We start from the raw sequence: 16642 nt of genomic DNA, 5'->3' as shown, positions 1-16642 counted from the left end.
TAACAGTCTGCAATGGGGCACTATGTCAAACTCTTCCTGGAAACCTAGGAATATGGAATCTGCCTGTTACCCTTTATCCACTGTTCATGAAATATCATGCAAGAAAAGGGCAAGCTGAATTTTGCATGAGTGATGCTTTCTAAATCTATGCTGATTTTTGGACAGAAGTTTTTCAGTTTCAAGAAGAATTATTATGCTTTAAATTAGAATATGCTCAAGAATTCTGCAGCAAACTGACACCAGAGATGAAACTTCCTGGCAGATTAAAACTGTGTGCTGGACTGAGACTTGAAGTTGGGACCTTTGCCTTTCGTGGGCAAGTGCTCTACCATCTGAGCTCAGACGCCACGAAAGGCAAAGGTCGCGAGTTCGAGCCTCAGTCCGACACACAGTTTTAATCTGCCACGAAGTTTCATGTCAGTGCACACTCCGCTGCAGAGTGAAAATCTCATTCTGGAAACATCCCCAGGCTGTGGCTAAGCCATGTCTCTACAATACCTTTTCTTCCAGGAGTGCTAGTTCTGCACGGTTCGCAGAAGAGCTTCTGTGAAGTTTGGAAGTTAGGAGATGAGATACTGGCAGAATTGAAACTGTGAGGGCGGGTCATGAGTCGTACTTGGGTAGTTCAGATGGTAGAGGACTTGCCCGCAAAAGGCAAAGGTTCCGAGTTCCAGTCTCGGTCCGGCACACAGTTTTAATCTGCCAGGAAGTTTCATATCAGCGCACACTCCACTGCTGACTGAAAATCTCATTCTGGAGACATCAGGGATATTGGTCTGTAAATTTGCAGGTCTGTTCTTCTGCCCTTTCCATATATGGAAGTCATCTGCACTTTATTCCAAACATTTGGGGCTTTACACTGGGCAAGAAATTCATGATAAATGCAAGCTAAGTAAGGGGTCAATGCCACAGAGTACCCTCTATAAAACTGAATTGGGATGCCATCTGGACCTGGCGACTTATTTGTTCTCGACCTGACTCCATGCCAGGGATGCCTTTTTCTACATCCTCTGTATAGCAATCTGTGTGGTGGTGTGTCTGTACAAACCACCTGTGTGAATGACTTTTTAAATGTGACAGTTAAAATTTCAGATTTCCTTTTGCTATCTTCTATTGCCACACCAGAATGGCTGACAAATGACTAAATAGAAGCCTCTGACATGTTTAGATTTTTTGTATGACGAGAATTTTCTCGGGTTCTCTACAAGGTCTTTTGCTAACATACGATGGCAGAAATTGTATGCTTCACACATCAATCTTTTTATAGATGCATGAGTTTCTAACTCTTGTCTGCCAATATTTCTACTTTTTTTTTCAATCAAGAGATCAACAACCTATTCCCTCAGTGCTTTCTGAATTTTATTATTAAAGATGATAGGTCTTTTCCATCCTTGATCCACTGACTTGGCATATACTTCTCCAGTGCACATTTCACAATCAATTTAAACTTTGATCAAACAGTCCATGGGTGTACTGCCAGTCCATAGTGTACAACGGGCACAATATTTTGACGATTAGACCTGTTGCCATCATCAGGTGTGTATATGTACTGAGCTCCTGAGGATTCACAGCTGACTTATAACCACTCCCACCACAAACCATTTCCCCTGCTGTTGCAGAGATGCTTGTGCCAGCATCTGCACTAGCGTGAATGTAGTTGCTGCATCTGCCCTGACCGCTGTATCATTGTGTTTGCTGAGTATCTTCTTACTCAGACCCAGTGCTGGTTCACAAGCCCTGTCAAGATTATAGCCACAGTTCCGATTGATAAGATTATCCCTGATGCAAATTTTGATGGCTTCTCTAACGACATTGTCCTAGTACTTGGAAGTCTGCACTAAAATCCTGGTACATTTGTATTCCATTGCATACTTCTCTAGCAAACAATGGTCTGGAACCACCAACTTTTTGGGGGACATTAGTCGAGTGTGGCACTGGTGTTCTCAGCATCAATCTTCAATGATGTCCACTGTTTTACAATATATATCTTGCAACACTGGCACGGAATCTGATATACTCCGACCTTCCACTAAGTGAGCTCATCCTTGACACTTCCCAAGAATGGCCGTGTTTTATTGGGTGGGTAAAAGATAGTTCTCATGTGATGCTTTTTTAGTATGCACCCGACTTTGTCCATTATTCCTCTACATCCATCATATTGGAACTAAATGATGTCCGTGCAATGACAAATCAGTTGTAACTGACATTGAGATGTTGCTGCCTACAGCCTTGCAAACCAGCAGTGAAAGTGGTAGCATCTATAATGAAACCATGCCCCCTGGTGGCATAGCCTGCATTGCTATATAAATGATTTAAATATGAGTGCTCAGCTGGCCCTACTATTTCATCTTCTACTTCCTGCTCTTAAGTTAATCATCAAGAAAAAACAAAGACAGCCCTGGTGCATGGAGCCTTGCCAGTAGTTCCTGTTAGTCAAGACATTTTCACAGGCTGTACTGAACAATCTCCCTTTCTACATAAACCTCACTTTCTCATGACCCAGCCACCAGCACTTTCCTTCTGTAACCAGTCATCACACTCAACTTGTGTTTCAGAAATCAGATGCAATAAGGCTTTATTGGCAATGTTGTACCCTTCAGGTGGTTCTTACCAGGCCCTTTTCAAGTTTCTGACAATTTTTATTTGGCAATGCTTCCCTGCAAGTTTGGTTCCATTTCATGTAAAAATGAACTCTGTGAAATTTGGGTGCAATAGGAATCTGGGCCTATATTTTTTACATTCAGAGAACAATAATGGAGATTGAAATTTCATGAAAATATCTTGCCACAATAAAAAAGCTTCTGTTTTAATGATTGCTACCACAGTTCGAATATCATATCCAAGAAATTCTGTGGTGTCACTGCCAGACACCACACTTGCTAGGTGGTAGCTTAAATCGGCCGCGGTCCATGTAGTACATGTCGGACCCGCGTGTCGCCACTGTGATCGCAGACCTAGCGCCACCACCAAGGCAGGTCTCGTGATACGAGAGAGCAATCGCCCCAGTTGTACGCGAACCTAGCTATCGCCCAGTTGTACGAGAACCTAGCTACCGCCCAGTTGTACGAAGCCTTTCTCTCTCATTAGCCGAGAGACAGAATAGCCATCAGCTAAGTTAATGGCAACGAACTAGCAAGGCGCCATTTGTATCAGTGCCTATAGCTTACGAGTATTCAAGAGAGATGTATTCCAAGGAATATTAAAAAGATAAGTAATAAGCATCTACATACTTTTCTTCTTATTCATTTATAAATTCTCATGTTCCAGACTTCACGCCCGTCTGCTTTAGCCGTGCATGCCCTATCGGCTACCGCGTTAGTGTAGCTTGCATTTTCCACCATCTAAACTTCACGGTGTCGGCCCAGCTACCGACACAACAAATTCTCTTCCCTATTTCATGATATCACAAATTGGTCTGCACTTCTTTGAACTTTTTTGATGCCCCCTGCCAATCCAGTCTGGTAAGGATCACATGCTGCACAGTAGTACTCTAGCAGAGGATGGACAAACATAGTGTAGGCAGTCTCTTCAGCAGACCTATTGCATCTTCTAAGTATTCTGCCAATAAAATGCAGTCTTTGGTTTGCCTTCCCCACAACATTACCTATGTGATTGTTCCAATGTAAGTTGCTCATAACTGTAAATCCTACTTATTTAGTTGAATTAACAGCACTTAAATTTGTGTGATTTATCAGGCAATCGAAATTTAATGGATTCCTTTTGGTACTAGATGACTACACACTTTTCATTATTTAGGGTCAACTGCCACTTTTTGCACCATACTTACATCTTGCCTAAATCATTTTGCAATTGGTTCTGATCCTCTGACGACTTTACTGGACGGTAAATGATAACATTATCTGCAAACAATCTAATGTGTGCTCAGACTCTCCCCTAAATCGTTTATATAGATTAGGAGCAGCAGAGGGCCTATTACTCTTCCTTGGGGAATGCCAGACATCATTTCTGTTTTTTCAATGACTTTCCATCAATTACTATGAACTGTGATCTTTCCAACAGGAAATCATGAATCTGGTCACACAACTGAGACAATACTCCAGGGGCACGGCACTTGATTATATGCCACTTGTGAGGAAAGGTAGCAAAAGCCTGATGCAAATCTGTAAATGTGGAAACAATATGGGATCCCCTATCGACAGCAGTCATTATTTTGTGACAATAAAGAGCTAGTTGTGTTTCAGAACAACGATATTTTCTAAATCTGTGCTGACTGTGTGTCAACAGATCATTTTCCTCAGTGTGATTCATAATATTTGGACATATTATACATTAAAAAATCCTATTGCAAATCAAAGTCAGTGATATGGGTCTATAATTCATTAGATTAGTCCTACTTATTTTCTTGAGTACTGGTGTGAACTGTGCAATTTTCCAGTCTTTAGGAATGGATCTTTTGTTGAGCAAGCAGTTGTATATGATTGTTAAGTACAGAGCCATTATATCAGCATACTCTGAAAGGAATCTCACTGGTACACAATCTGGACCAAAGGACTTGCCTTTATTACGTGATTTAAGCTGATTTGCTACACTGAGGATATCTACTTCTTCATTACTATGTTGGTAGCAGTTCTTGATTTAAATTGTAGAATTCTTTCATCACCTTCATTGGTGAAGGAATTTCAGAAAACTGTATTTAGTAACTCCGCTTTAGTGGCACTCGTATCAGTAAAATTATCTTAGCTATTGTGCAGCAAAGCTACTTACATATGACCAGACTCCCTTTGGACTTTATGCTAGATTTTGAGACAGAGTTTTGTTGTGGAAACTATTAAAAGCATGCCACACTGAAGTTCGTGCTAAATCTCAAGCGCCATTCTTTTAAATTTGGCATGCTTTTTTTCGTTGCCTCTGCAACAGTGTTCTGACCTGTTTTTTCGCCAACATATTGTGGGTCGACTGTAGTCACCACCAAGTAAGTGTAAGTGTATGAGTGGGATACCTACTTGTAATGAGAGTCAGGAGGTCGGTAAAAGGAACCAATTATTAATTTATTCTAGTTGCAAATATAACATCTGCCCATACTAACTCACAGGAACTATTTACGTGTGAGAAAAAATACTTCTTACAGCAACAAACACACCACAACCAACAGTATTTAATTTATCCTTTCTGAACTCTGTTAGATCCTTTGTAAAAACTTTGGCTGAACTTATCTCCAATTTTAGCCAGCTTTCAGTATCTATAACAATTCGTACTTCAGTGCTTTCTATTGGCACCTGAAGCTCCAATTCTTTCCCAACACAGCTACAGCTATTTACTACTATAATATGTATAGTTTCTACATCAACACTTGTCCTGCATTTGATCGGCACCCTTTGGGACTTAAACCTTTTTGTTCTTTCCTGAGACCCTTTAACATAAAAACTGTCTTGTCCACTTCACATAGCTCCTGCTACCCATGTAGCCACTTCGTGTGTGTAGTGGACCCCTGACCAGTTAAGCGAGACCCAATAAACCCCCCCCCCCCCTTCCCACCCTCCACCCCCCACTCTACGGTGCAAATCGAGGAATTTGCAGCCTAAGCAGTTGCAGAACCGTTTGAGCCTCTATTCAGACCCTCCACTTGGCTATGTAACAAAGGTTTGCAATTGGTCCTGTTGATGATGCTACAGATGGTGAACTCTGCCTTCATCTTACAAGCAAGGCTGGCAGTCTTTACCAATTCTGCTAGCCACCCAAAACCAGAGAGCATCTCTTCTGATCCAAAGCAGCACACATTGTTGGTACCAAATAAGCCATCACCTGCAGTTGGCTGAACCCTGTACTCTTCATGGTATCCAGAAGGGCCTGTTGCACATCTTGGATGGCTCCCTCCACCCAGTATGCACACAGAGCACACATCGGATTTCTTCCCCTCCTTGGCAGCCATGTCACTATGAGGCCTCATAATGTGCCTAACATTGGAGCTCCCAACTAACAATAGTCCCACCCTCCGTGACTGCCTCGATTTTGCAGACTAAGAGGCTTTCTCTAGAACAGGACGAGAGACTGCATATGGCTCAGGATCTTCATCAGCCATAGACAGCAGTTTAAACCTGTTTGTCAGATGAACCATGGATGCCTTTTATCGGCTCCCTGGAAGGTCTTTCACTGCCTGCCACACCTTGGTATGTCCTCCCACTCAACCACTGGTGAAGGGTCAACCTGAGTGCAGGCAGTAACCAGGGAATTCACAGCAGTGGACCAATCGGGGGACACATGGGACGTGCTGGATGTTCCCGGAACCCCATGTCCGGTCTTCCACAGTGATGACCATTGGCAACAGTCTCAAACTATGTGGCCAAAGCCAGCACCCCTTGAAGCTGTGAGTGAAAAGTCACCAATTCAGCCTGCATCCTTAGACAGCACAGACCCTATCCATGCTAAAGAAGGCAGTACTCTACACTACACAGTTATTGAAACACTAGACTGTGCCTAGTAAGTACAAAACATGCAATAAATTTAAAAATTAAACTAGTAACCACTCAGATAACTGAAAATAAGTTGCTCCTGTTTGAAGCTCATAAAAATAAATCACAAACGAATGATGTACTCGCCTGATCTGCTGCAAGTGTTACACTAACTGTGCTGGAAATGATTTGTTATTGGGAAAAAGCAGAGATTCCAACACAGGAATGATTTGTTATTGGGAAAAACAGAGATTCCAACACAGGAACTGTGGAGCTTCTGAGTGAATTTAACACAAGAAAAATCCACTAACTATTCAATGCTGATAATTTTACATATATTTTGGTCATTTAACTTACTATGGAAAATAAGAAAGTTGTCTATGAAACTCTACCTGAATGTGGTTTGCTGTCATGTAAAAGCATCAGTTTTTGACACATCAACATCAACATCTTTATGGATGAGTGTGGTTTGTTTGAAATCTTTTTGGAAGAAGCCCTCTTGTATTTACTTTACAGGTATTAGAATATGAAATCATTCTCCCAAGCATTTTAGAAGTGCTCTGGCCATAACAATTTCAAGAAAACTTTCAAAGTATTTGGTCTGGAATTGATGTTAAAATAGAATTCAACATATGAGGGTCAAGGAGCACTTGGATCAAATGAATGTAAGTGTCTGAACTTCTCAATTTTGATTGAGATATGTTGGGGAGGCTTAGAGGGGTTTGTATTGAAGCTGCAGGCTTTCTTGACAAAGCACCAGCTTTTGGAGTATCTTTCCATGCTCCAGACGCTATCTGTCATGCAAGGTGCTTGTCAATGTACATGTTTGTGATGAATTTGAATTATTGCCCAAAGAAGAGAATTTAGTTCATGATATTCATATTTTCTTTATCACTGTGTAGATCGAAAGAAGTTTGTGTGTCCCCCTGAAGCTTATGCACTGCAGTCTGATTTCAGTATTCTTTCAAAACTCAATAAAAGTCCACATGGAACGGGTGTTCCTGGGCAGCTCTCAGCTTACTTATGAGCAGGCACAGGTGGGGTAGGCTACCCACATGGTTGCCCTACTGCACACATCATGAGTAGGGATGTGTAGCTCATGAACGAACTAGTTCAAATGAACTAGTCAGGGAAAGGAACTGCTTGGAACTGTCCTTCTTTTAGTGAATATAGTTCTTTTACTCTGAGTTTCCCCTACCTATTGGACGTTGTAATGCATATGAATGAATTTCCCCTCCCTTGATACTGTGTACACACCACTCTCAGGACCTAAACGTCTGTAGTTGTGAACTCTAACAGTAACTTTGTGAACAGCATGAGATTGGAAAACTGAAACCATTCCGTCAGTTCACTTACTCCAGTTCCAAACTGTGCGAACTGCTTCCGATTGGAAGACCAAAACTGTTCCATTAGTTCACGTTCAGTTTAGTCTCCAGTATCTGTAGTTAATTTTTCCTTTTTTCACACTTGTATCAGGTAATAAAAAGAACTAGGAAGCAGATAAACCTTCTTGATGACAATGAGAATACTTAAATCTTTAGTGCTTCCCAGTTTTCACATTCCCAAGTAAAGGCCTGTACTAAAATTGAAAGTGGTAAGCTGATTCGGACAAGAAGTTTGAAAAAGAGAAAAAAATGGGGAAGGGGAAGGTGAAGAAGAAGAAGAAGAAATATGCACAATGGTTTGCTCCTAAAGGCCATTAAATTTTTGTAGGCAGTAAAATTATAAAATTTTGTTTTCTAGTTTATTAGTTTAATGGCTTTTCTAAAAGATTTTATTTATTTGTACTTTTAACACTAAAAATGAACTATGTAGTTCATTTGAACAAGTTCATCAAACTAGGACACTTGTGCCCCCATGCATTCTGCAGGTAAATATTCACGGATATGACATGGATGATCATTCAAAGTATAAAAGTCTAGTAAAAATGGACTCTAAAATGCATACCTTAAGAGCAATGAGCACCTCTCTGTCTTCGATAATGTGAAACACATCTCTTCTACTGAACAAGTGCTCATAACTGTTCAGGTGTGCATATTTTAGAATCTATATTTACTGAATAATTTTTTCTTGCTTTGGTCCATACTACCTTTATCCAAAACACGTAAAGCAAAGAGCTCTCAGGAAAAGTGATTTATTTCATAATACTGATGATGATGACGTGCTCATAAATCTTAAGCTATGCATTTTAGAGCCCACGTTTACTAGACTTCTTTGTTTTGAATGACAATCATATCCCTGAATTCTGACCATTCCTCCTGGGACACCCTGGATAAATACTACTGAGAATATAGATTTCTATTGTGTGGCTTTACAAAAACTTTGCTGTTTCTCTCTCTCTTGGTATTTCACCTTGGCCACCTCTGACTCTAATTTATCTTCTGAATCAAAAATGCACAATGCACTGAATCATGAGGCAGAGCCTTCAGACAAACATATTAAAAAGCATTCAGGAAGGAACTGATCAAATCCCAGAAATACTCAATAGTAGGGTTGAACAGTCTGTTCATAATAAAATAAGAGCACTTTTTAACAGATTTAAGTTGAGTGATGAGTTTCTCAAGACATTGGGACATGAAACTGAATATTTCATCAATGCTCTACACCTACAGTCTTTTCTAAACTGTTGTTATGAAAATAAAGGAACTCTTCTCCACTTGAAAAAATAGCTCTCAGAAAATCCAAAAATACTAATGCAGAAGAATGCTCCACTCAGTTACAGACCATATTAGCCCTCATTTGCAATTTTTAATGCGGTGAAGGCTATTCCATATTAGACAGCTCAAAAGATTGATTTTAGGTTACTAGCATCATCATATCTATTACAAAGTAAAAACAGCACTAATGTGACAAAACTAAGTTCAATTGGCTCAGCACTAAATGTTCAGAAAATCTGGGAATACATAAAAAAGATAACATGGCCAGCAACCGAAAATACCATTAAACTTACTCTGATGCAAGCATTAACCTCAAATGATCTGGGAGTGCCCTATACTTATACAAATATAGTGGCTGGCAGTAGAGGGTGCTACTGCTTAGGTACATAAGTGATCAGCATCATAAATTCAGTAGCTTAAAAAAGAATATGCATAGTCATCAATAAAAAGAATTTCATATGGAAAAATGTGTGTCCAATGGTCCATGCTAATATTATAAATGTGAAGGTAACTCTGTTACGCTTCCACGACCAAACTGCTGAACCAGTTTTGATGAGATCTGCTATGGTGATAGCTTGAATGCTGAAGAAGAACATAGGCTACTTCAAAAAGTAGCATAGAGAACATGTTTACTGATGTGAAGAATATAATGTGAAATATGGAACAATATTTACTCTCATGATTCAACGTCATGAATACAACACTTATACACAATCCTCTATGTGTTTAATACATATTTGTATACTAATTTCAGTCATAAGACCATTGCATTTTAGCTGCTGAGCATCATGTGTCTGTCTAAGACACGCTTTGATTTGTGTCAAGGGCTCATGGCCATATGCTTAGCATTACTAACTCTGAATCATAAAGTGACCGGTTTCATTCCTGGCTGGGTCAGATTTTTTGAGCTTGTTACTGGATGTGCATTTTGTCCTCTTCCTCAATTTATCAACAACAACACGTTAGCCACCAAAGTGGCATCACATAAAAATACTTGTACCAAGCTCCCGAACATCCCGACTGGGGTCTCCTGGTCAATAAAACCAAACACACACACACACACACACACACACACACACACACACACACACACACGTCATAGGCAAGTGCAGCTGTGAGTAACAGGTAAAATACAATGTCTATACAATCTTCAATGTGCTTAATCCATACCAATCCATATTTCAACATTAACATTATAAATGTGGAAGTAACTCTCTCTCTGTTATGTTTTCACGACTAAAATGCTGAACCGATATCCATGAAATTTGGTACGAGATAGCTTGAATCCTGAAGAAGAACTTAGGCTACTTAACAAAGTGTGTAGGAAAGGATTTTTATTGATTTGATGAACACGACACAAATTAAGGAAAAATATTTACTCTTTGAAAAAGCTACTTACTCTTTCACTTTTAAACTTTATCACATTTGTGAAAATGCTTTAACTGGTTGATATGTTCTATGTATTGTGATTCGACATAATAAATAAAATGCTTATACAGTTCTCAATGTGTTTAATCTATAATCCCACACCAATATTATTAAATGTGAAAGTCATTAGAATCACTGTCACTCTCATTTTCACTTAAGACATTCCTCTAGAAGCACTAAGGTCTCTTCATCAGAAAGGACTGTGTGTGAAGAACTAACCATTTTGTGCCAACTATCTTGAATGCAATAATTACAACCTCTCTCTCCACACAACTACTACAATTTGACACCAAATTAACACAGGCTTCTCTAAGTGGCAGTAGTATCCAGCACTGATGCCTCGTACTGTCAGATTCAAGAATGGAGATACAAAAAAATCATGTCGAATGAAGCCTGATGTTGGAGGGGAAAACAAAATTTGCAACGTTGAATGTTGTGAAAATAGACACTACTGCACACTCGCTACAAGAGGGATAACAGGAATGCTGATAGATAAAAGTTAATAGCAACTTGTGCATCTGTAAGAAGGGTCATGTGTGAAGTCTACAACAGTTTCCAGAGTCAGACGATTGTGAACGATTTATCACATAATCCTAAAAGCTCTGGTCATATTTAAGGCCAATGAATGGATACCAACCTTCCTTTCAATTTCTCCTGGACCTGTCTGATGTGAAAGCTGAGAATAGCAGACAAAGCAGAAACTTTAAATCCCACATTTAAAAATTTGTTCACGAAAGAGGATACTACTTACCAATGTAAGGCCACTACAAACACTCACAAATGAGCAATATCGGTATTAGTACCTCCAGTATTTAAAAACAACTAAAATTACTTAAAGTGAACAAGCAACTAGGTCCTAACAGGATTCGGTTAAGATTTTTCATTAAATGCACTACATAATTAGCTCCTTTCTTAGCTCATATTTACCAAAAATCGTGAATAATTCCATGACACTGGAGCACAGGTCACTCTTCATTAGAAAACGATCAGGTGCACAGAATTACAGACCAATATCATTAATATTTATCTGTTGCAGTCTCCTTGAGCATATTTTAAGCTAAAAAATTACGAGGTTCTTGGAGGAAAACAAACTTCTTACATTTTTTTTTTTTTTTTAAGTGTGAAAAACAATTTGCTTTATTCATACTCAACATATTTCAAACAACAGACACAGGTGAATATGTAGATTGCGTCTTCCTAGATTTCCCTAAGGTATTTGACACTGACCTACATAACAGATTTCCAACAAAGGTACGATCATACTATCTTCACAAATATATGACTAGATAGAGGAATATATGACTAATAGAATGCAGTACCTTATACTGTACAGCAAATGTTCCACAGAAACAAAAGTACTAGCAGGTGTGCCCCAAGCAAGCATAATGGGACCTCTACTGTTTGGATGGATCACATTCAAACACCTTGCTACTCAACTGGACATCTCTGTTGGTGGTGCTAAAACACTCGCCCAACAGTTGGGGTACTCAAAGGTATATCCTCGCTGAGTTGCTTGCTGTCTAAGAGAAGACCACAAAGAGCATAAATGGCCACCTGTGCAGAATTACTTGCACATTATGAGGCCTATCATGATAATTTTTTGTAGAACATTGTCACAGATGATGAGACACGGGTTCATCACTTCAAAGTGGAAACAAAATGACAATACATGGAATAGCGCCACATCACATATCCTTCAAAGAAAAAGTTCAAAGCTGCACCGTTGACCGGTAAAGTCGTGGCTTAGGTCTTCTGGGATTCTGAATGAATTATTCTGTTTGGTATCCTCCCTCATGGTGCAGTGATCAACTCTGAGGTGTACTGTGCTACCCTCAAGAAATTGAAGAAATGACTTCAGCATTTCATTGTCGCAAAAATGCAAATGAACTTCTCCTTCTCCATGACAATGCCACATCTCACACAAGTCTGCGCACCTGGGAGGATCTCACAAAACTTCATTTGACTGTTCTTCCTCATCCATAGCCTGGATCTCGCACCTTCTAACTTCCATCTGTTTGGCCCAATAAAGGATGAATTTTGTGGGAAGCAGTACATGGATGATTGGGTGGTTACTGATGCAGCAAGGTGTTGGCTCCGATGTTGACCAGTAGACATGTGGACACACAGGCCCTCCCAGTAAGGTGGCATAACACTGTCACATTGAACAGGGATTACAATGAAACACAGGATTTTGTAGCCACAGGAGCGGGGAATAACATAGATACTGGAGTCCTGAATAAAACCAACCTGCTTTCAGAAAAAGATATGTTGCATTACTTACTGAATGGCCATTGTATATACACAATTTATCAGATCAGATCATCAGCACTGTAAGATTCTTCGCTCATGATACAGTTATGCAAAATAAAGTACTGTCATTGTAAGGAATTGCGGAAATACCTGGGCAACATTTTCACTTGGTGTAATGAATGACAACTCTCCTTAAATGTGGATGAATGTAAGATAACACTCATAACAGAGAGAAAAAATGGTATAGTATCTAATTACAAGAGTAGTGGTGAACATTTTGAGCATGTCATAGAATATAAGTATTTAGGGGTAATATTAAGAAGCAATACGAAATGGCACAATCATGTAAAATTGGTATTAGGTACGGCAAATGGAAGACTTGAGATTTGTTGGAAAGCTTATGGGGAAGGGTGGTGTGTCTGTAAAGTGAACTGCATACAGGATGCTAGTGCAAGCAATTCTAGAGTACTGTTGTGGTTGGAGTTATTATCCAGTACACATGACAACAGACAATGAACACATTCAGAGACTTGCTGGTAGAATAGTAACAGGTCAGTATACCCCATATGGAAGAGCAACAGATATGCTTCCACAACTTAAATGGGAATCCTTGGAAGTAAGATGGTATAGCTCTCAAAAGAAAATCCTGTTTGGTAAATTTAGTGAACCTATATTTGAAGCTGGCTATATGACCATCAATGTATATCTTGTATAGGAATTATATAGACACATGTAGAAAATCCATACAGAAACATGTAGAAAATCCATACGGACACATGCAGAAAATCATTTTTCCCTTGTTCAACAGGGAAATGGAATAGCAAAGGAAGTTGTTAACATTAGTACATTATACTCTTCAAAATGCACTGTACATTGGCTTGTGGAGTATTTAAGCAGATGTACTGCAACAGGTTCACATGTGGATAGGTGGGTTTAAGCAAGACATAAGTGCAACATTTCATAGTCTACCATTTTTTCAACCTGCAACATTCATTAGTTGTAAAGAGGGGCATAATATTCCTACAGACTTCCAAGTTGGTTATTGGATAATCATCCCGCCAGCACTGTGCCTGAAAGTTCTACACCTTCTGCACAGAGGTCATTGGGGAAAAGATGACAGTTGCTGGAGCTACAACACTCCCATTGGCCTCAACAAAGCACCAACACTCAGCAAGTAACTCACTCCTGTGCCACCTGTGTGGAACATCTGGCATCAACTACACCGGAGTTTTACACTGTCTTCACCATTACATATGTGAGAGCATGTATATATGGATTTCACATGATTACTTCACAAATAAACATGATTAATTATTACTGATAGCTAGTTCTTTTTTCAATAATGTATCACAATTTGCACCTAAATCCTTCAATGAGTTTTGTACATGGAACACCATCAAGCATTTTGCCACAGTTCTGGCGAAACCAATGCCACAGCTTTAAAAATGACACAGTAGAAATCTGTGCAAGCAAGAAACAATGGAGATGTGCCCATGTCATTCCTAAGTACATACTTAACTGTGGATTTTTATGATAATAATCACCGTAACTTCTGCAAAGTGGCAACAACACAATGCTTTACATTCACTACAACCTAATGGCCACATATTTGCCACAAAGATTGTGCCTGCTGTATAAATCACAGAACAGGACAGTCACCTGCAGCATTAGGAATCAAAGGCAATTAACTTCCAGCATTGTCATTACTACCAGCGATCTACAATGGTGAAAGTACAGACACTGACAGGTATGGTACCTCCCATTAGCACAAGATACAGAATTGGACAACTGGGTTTTGGAATGGCCACTCAATTTGTCTCAATGATGTACTTCACACCAAGAGGTATGTACACGCACTGCTTCTGCATGCCCACCAATGAATGATGACCCTCTGGATATATTGGAAACTGCCAACCATAATGCTCATGGAATAATATTTAGCTTGACTGTTTCACCCATGAATTTGACAGGTGAAAATGGTTGGAGTGAGGGAGCAGCATGCAGGGGCGGGGGCTGACACTGAGATACTAGAGATACTATTGTCTGCGGCCCTGACAGCTCCTACCAATGGTGCTAATTTCTACAGCCCGAAAAAGTACTTCTGGGAGTTAAATGTCGGCACACACAATTCACATGGCACTACTTCTTGATGTTCTGCTTCTCACTCTCAAGCTCATCCGAGAACAAGTGAGTCACTATGTATACTGCCCCACCACCCGTCCTTATTTATCAAGACAGCACTACATATGTATTATACTTAATATGCGAGTGTTTGCCACTTTTGTACAGCTATAATGTGTCCCTAATGATCATGCAGGTATCACTAGTTTATGAATGGCAAGATCTTATACCCATCAGTGTTTTGTCTCTGCGAGTAAGTTCCCCCCCCCCCCCCCCCCCCACACACACACACACAAACACACACACTGAAAGAAATAGTACAGACCAACAAGAAAAAATTTTTGTCCTCTGCTCACATTCTCCTGCTGTCTAAAACAAATTAAATATAAGAGAATATTAAAAAAAGAAACAACTTATTAAGATAAAGTGTGATAAATACAGAATGTGTAAAAATGACAACTTACCAATTTGAGATAAACAAAAATGCATGAATACTGTCCAGCTTCAGGTAAGTACGATAAAAACACTGTCACACACAGCATAAGTATGGTGTGGTCCTTGCCAACCTTACGAAGTGCCTAAAATCATACAACAAATAAAAATTAGATATAAATGTTTGGCAAATGTAGAACACAGGTGAGAAATAACTTACATGCATTCAAATGCTTTTGTGGAAGTTTTAATGGAGCCTGCAGTGAACACATGGAAGTAGACACAAAAATCAAGAGTTTGGAAACAAAAGTATGAGATAAAAGATGGTAGAGGGAGTAGAATAAAGGACAATAAATACTAGACTGGCAGAATTAAAAGGGCATAACTGGGAATGTATAGTCTGATGACCATTTCTCTATGTAAATTCTTCCAAAACTTCCTCTCATATAGTGTGGAACTGTTATTCCAAGTTCAACATTATTTCATGTATTCCATTCTTTGAATGTCCACATACGAACAACAAATATTACTAGCTGACTCAGATTCAAGAGTTATTTCTTCATTTCACTATTTCACCAATCATGACAACTAGCTTTCAGCATTTTTAAATGTACCAGTGTTTACTTTCTTGTTTGGATCAATACTTCTGTTTAAAAGAACTTTGAACAGCTTGAAAAATACACTATATATCATGTTGTATTACAAAGGTGACAGAAATGGTTAAGTTTTACAAAAAACGTAAAGTAATTTTACTACAATAAAATCTGTGTAAAAGTAGAACTGAAAATAAGCTATATAAGCAGAAATATGCATGTACGTTTCTGTGTAGCACTGGACCAAGCTTGTGTATGGAGATTTGCAACAATGGCAAAAAATGCTTTTTTTTTCTCCTTTCTGTGACAGCGCTGAGGGCACAAGTACTGTTTAAACTATTGTTGATCATTTCACGCCAGAGTCTTATGAGCACTGTTTCATCATTTTTAAAATACCACAAAAAGCTGCTGCTCTTACCAAACAAATGGCTCTCCATGTTAAACTCAATAAACTGATGTATACAGTGAAGTATTCTTAATATGTAATTCTATTGTTTTTCAGCATGAATCTGGTTTATGAAACCTTAGATCTACAGCTAATCAACCAAATCTTGCTAGTATGATATTTAGGCAACACATTCCAACATCTTCATTCTAGTACGATATTTAGGCAACATGTTTCAAAATCTTCATTATCATGCTGACTGATATACATACAAAGCTGTGTAATGAAAGTGTACACAAGTAAAAGTATTACAAACAGACAAATTGAACGGTCCATGCAATAATAGTTTCTTCAATAATAGAAACT

General features: G+C 39.1%; 1 protein-coding gene across 1 annotated transcript in view; it reads right to left on the bottom strand.

The window, feature by feature from the left end:
* LOC124721422 (hippocampus abundant transcript 1 protein) overlaps window positions 1–16642 on the bottom strand; it is a 98891-nt gene that overhangs the window by 36616 nt on the left and 45633 nt on the right. Inside the window, exon 7 of the mRNA XM_047246396.1 lies at window positions 15331–15444. Within this exon, the coding sequence (XP_047102352.1) occupies window positions 15331–15444 (114 nt within the window). The remainder of the gene's footprint in view (window positions 1–15330; window positions 15445–16642) is intronic.

This window comes from Schistocerca piceifrons, chromosome X, assembly GCF_021461385.2.
Source record: "Schistocerca piceifrons isolate TAMUIC-IGC-003096 chromosome X, iqSchPice1.1, whole genome shotgun sequence".
NCBI lineage: Eukaryota > Metazoa > Arthropoda > Insecta > Orthoptera > Acrididae > Schistocerca > Schistocerca piceifrons.
Note: the sequence above shows the minus strand (reverse complement) of the source record. Positions and strands in the feature narration are given on the sequence as shown.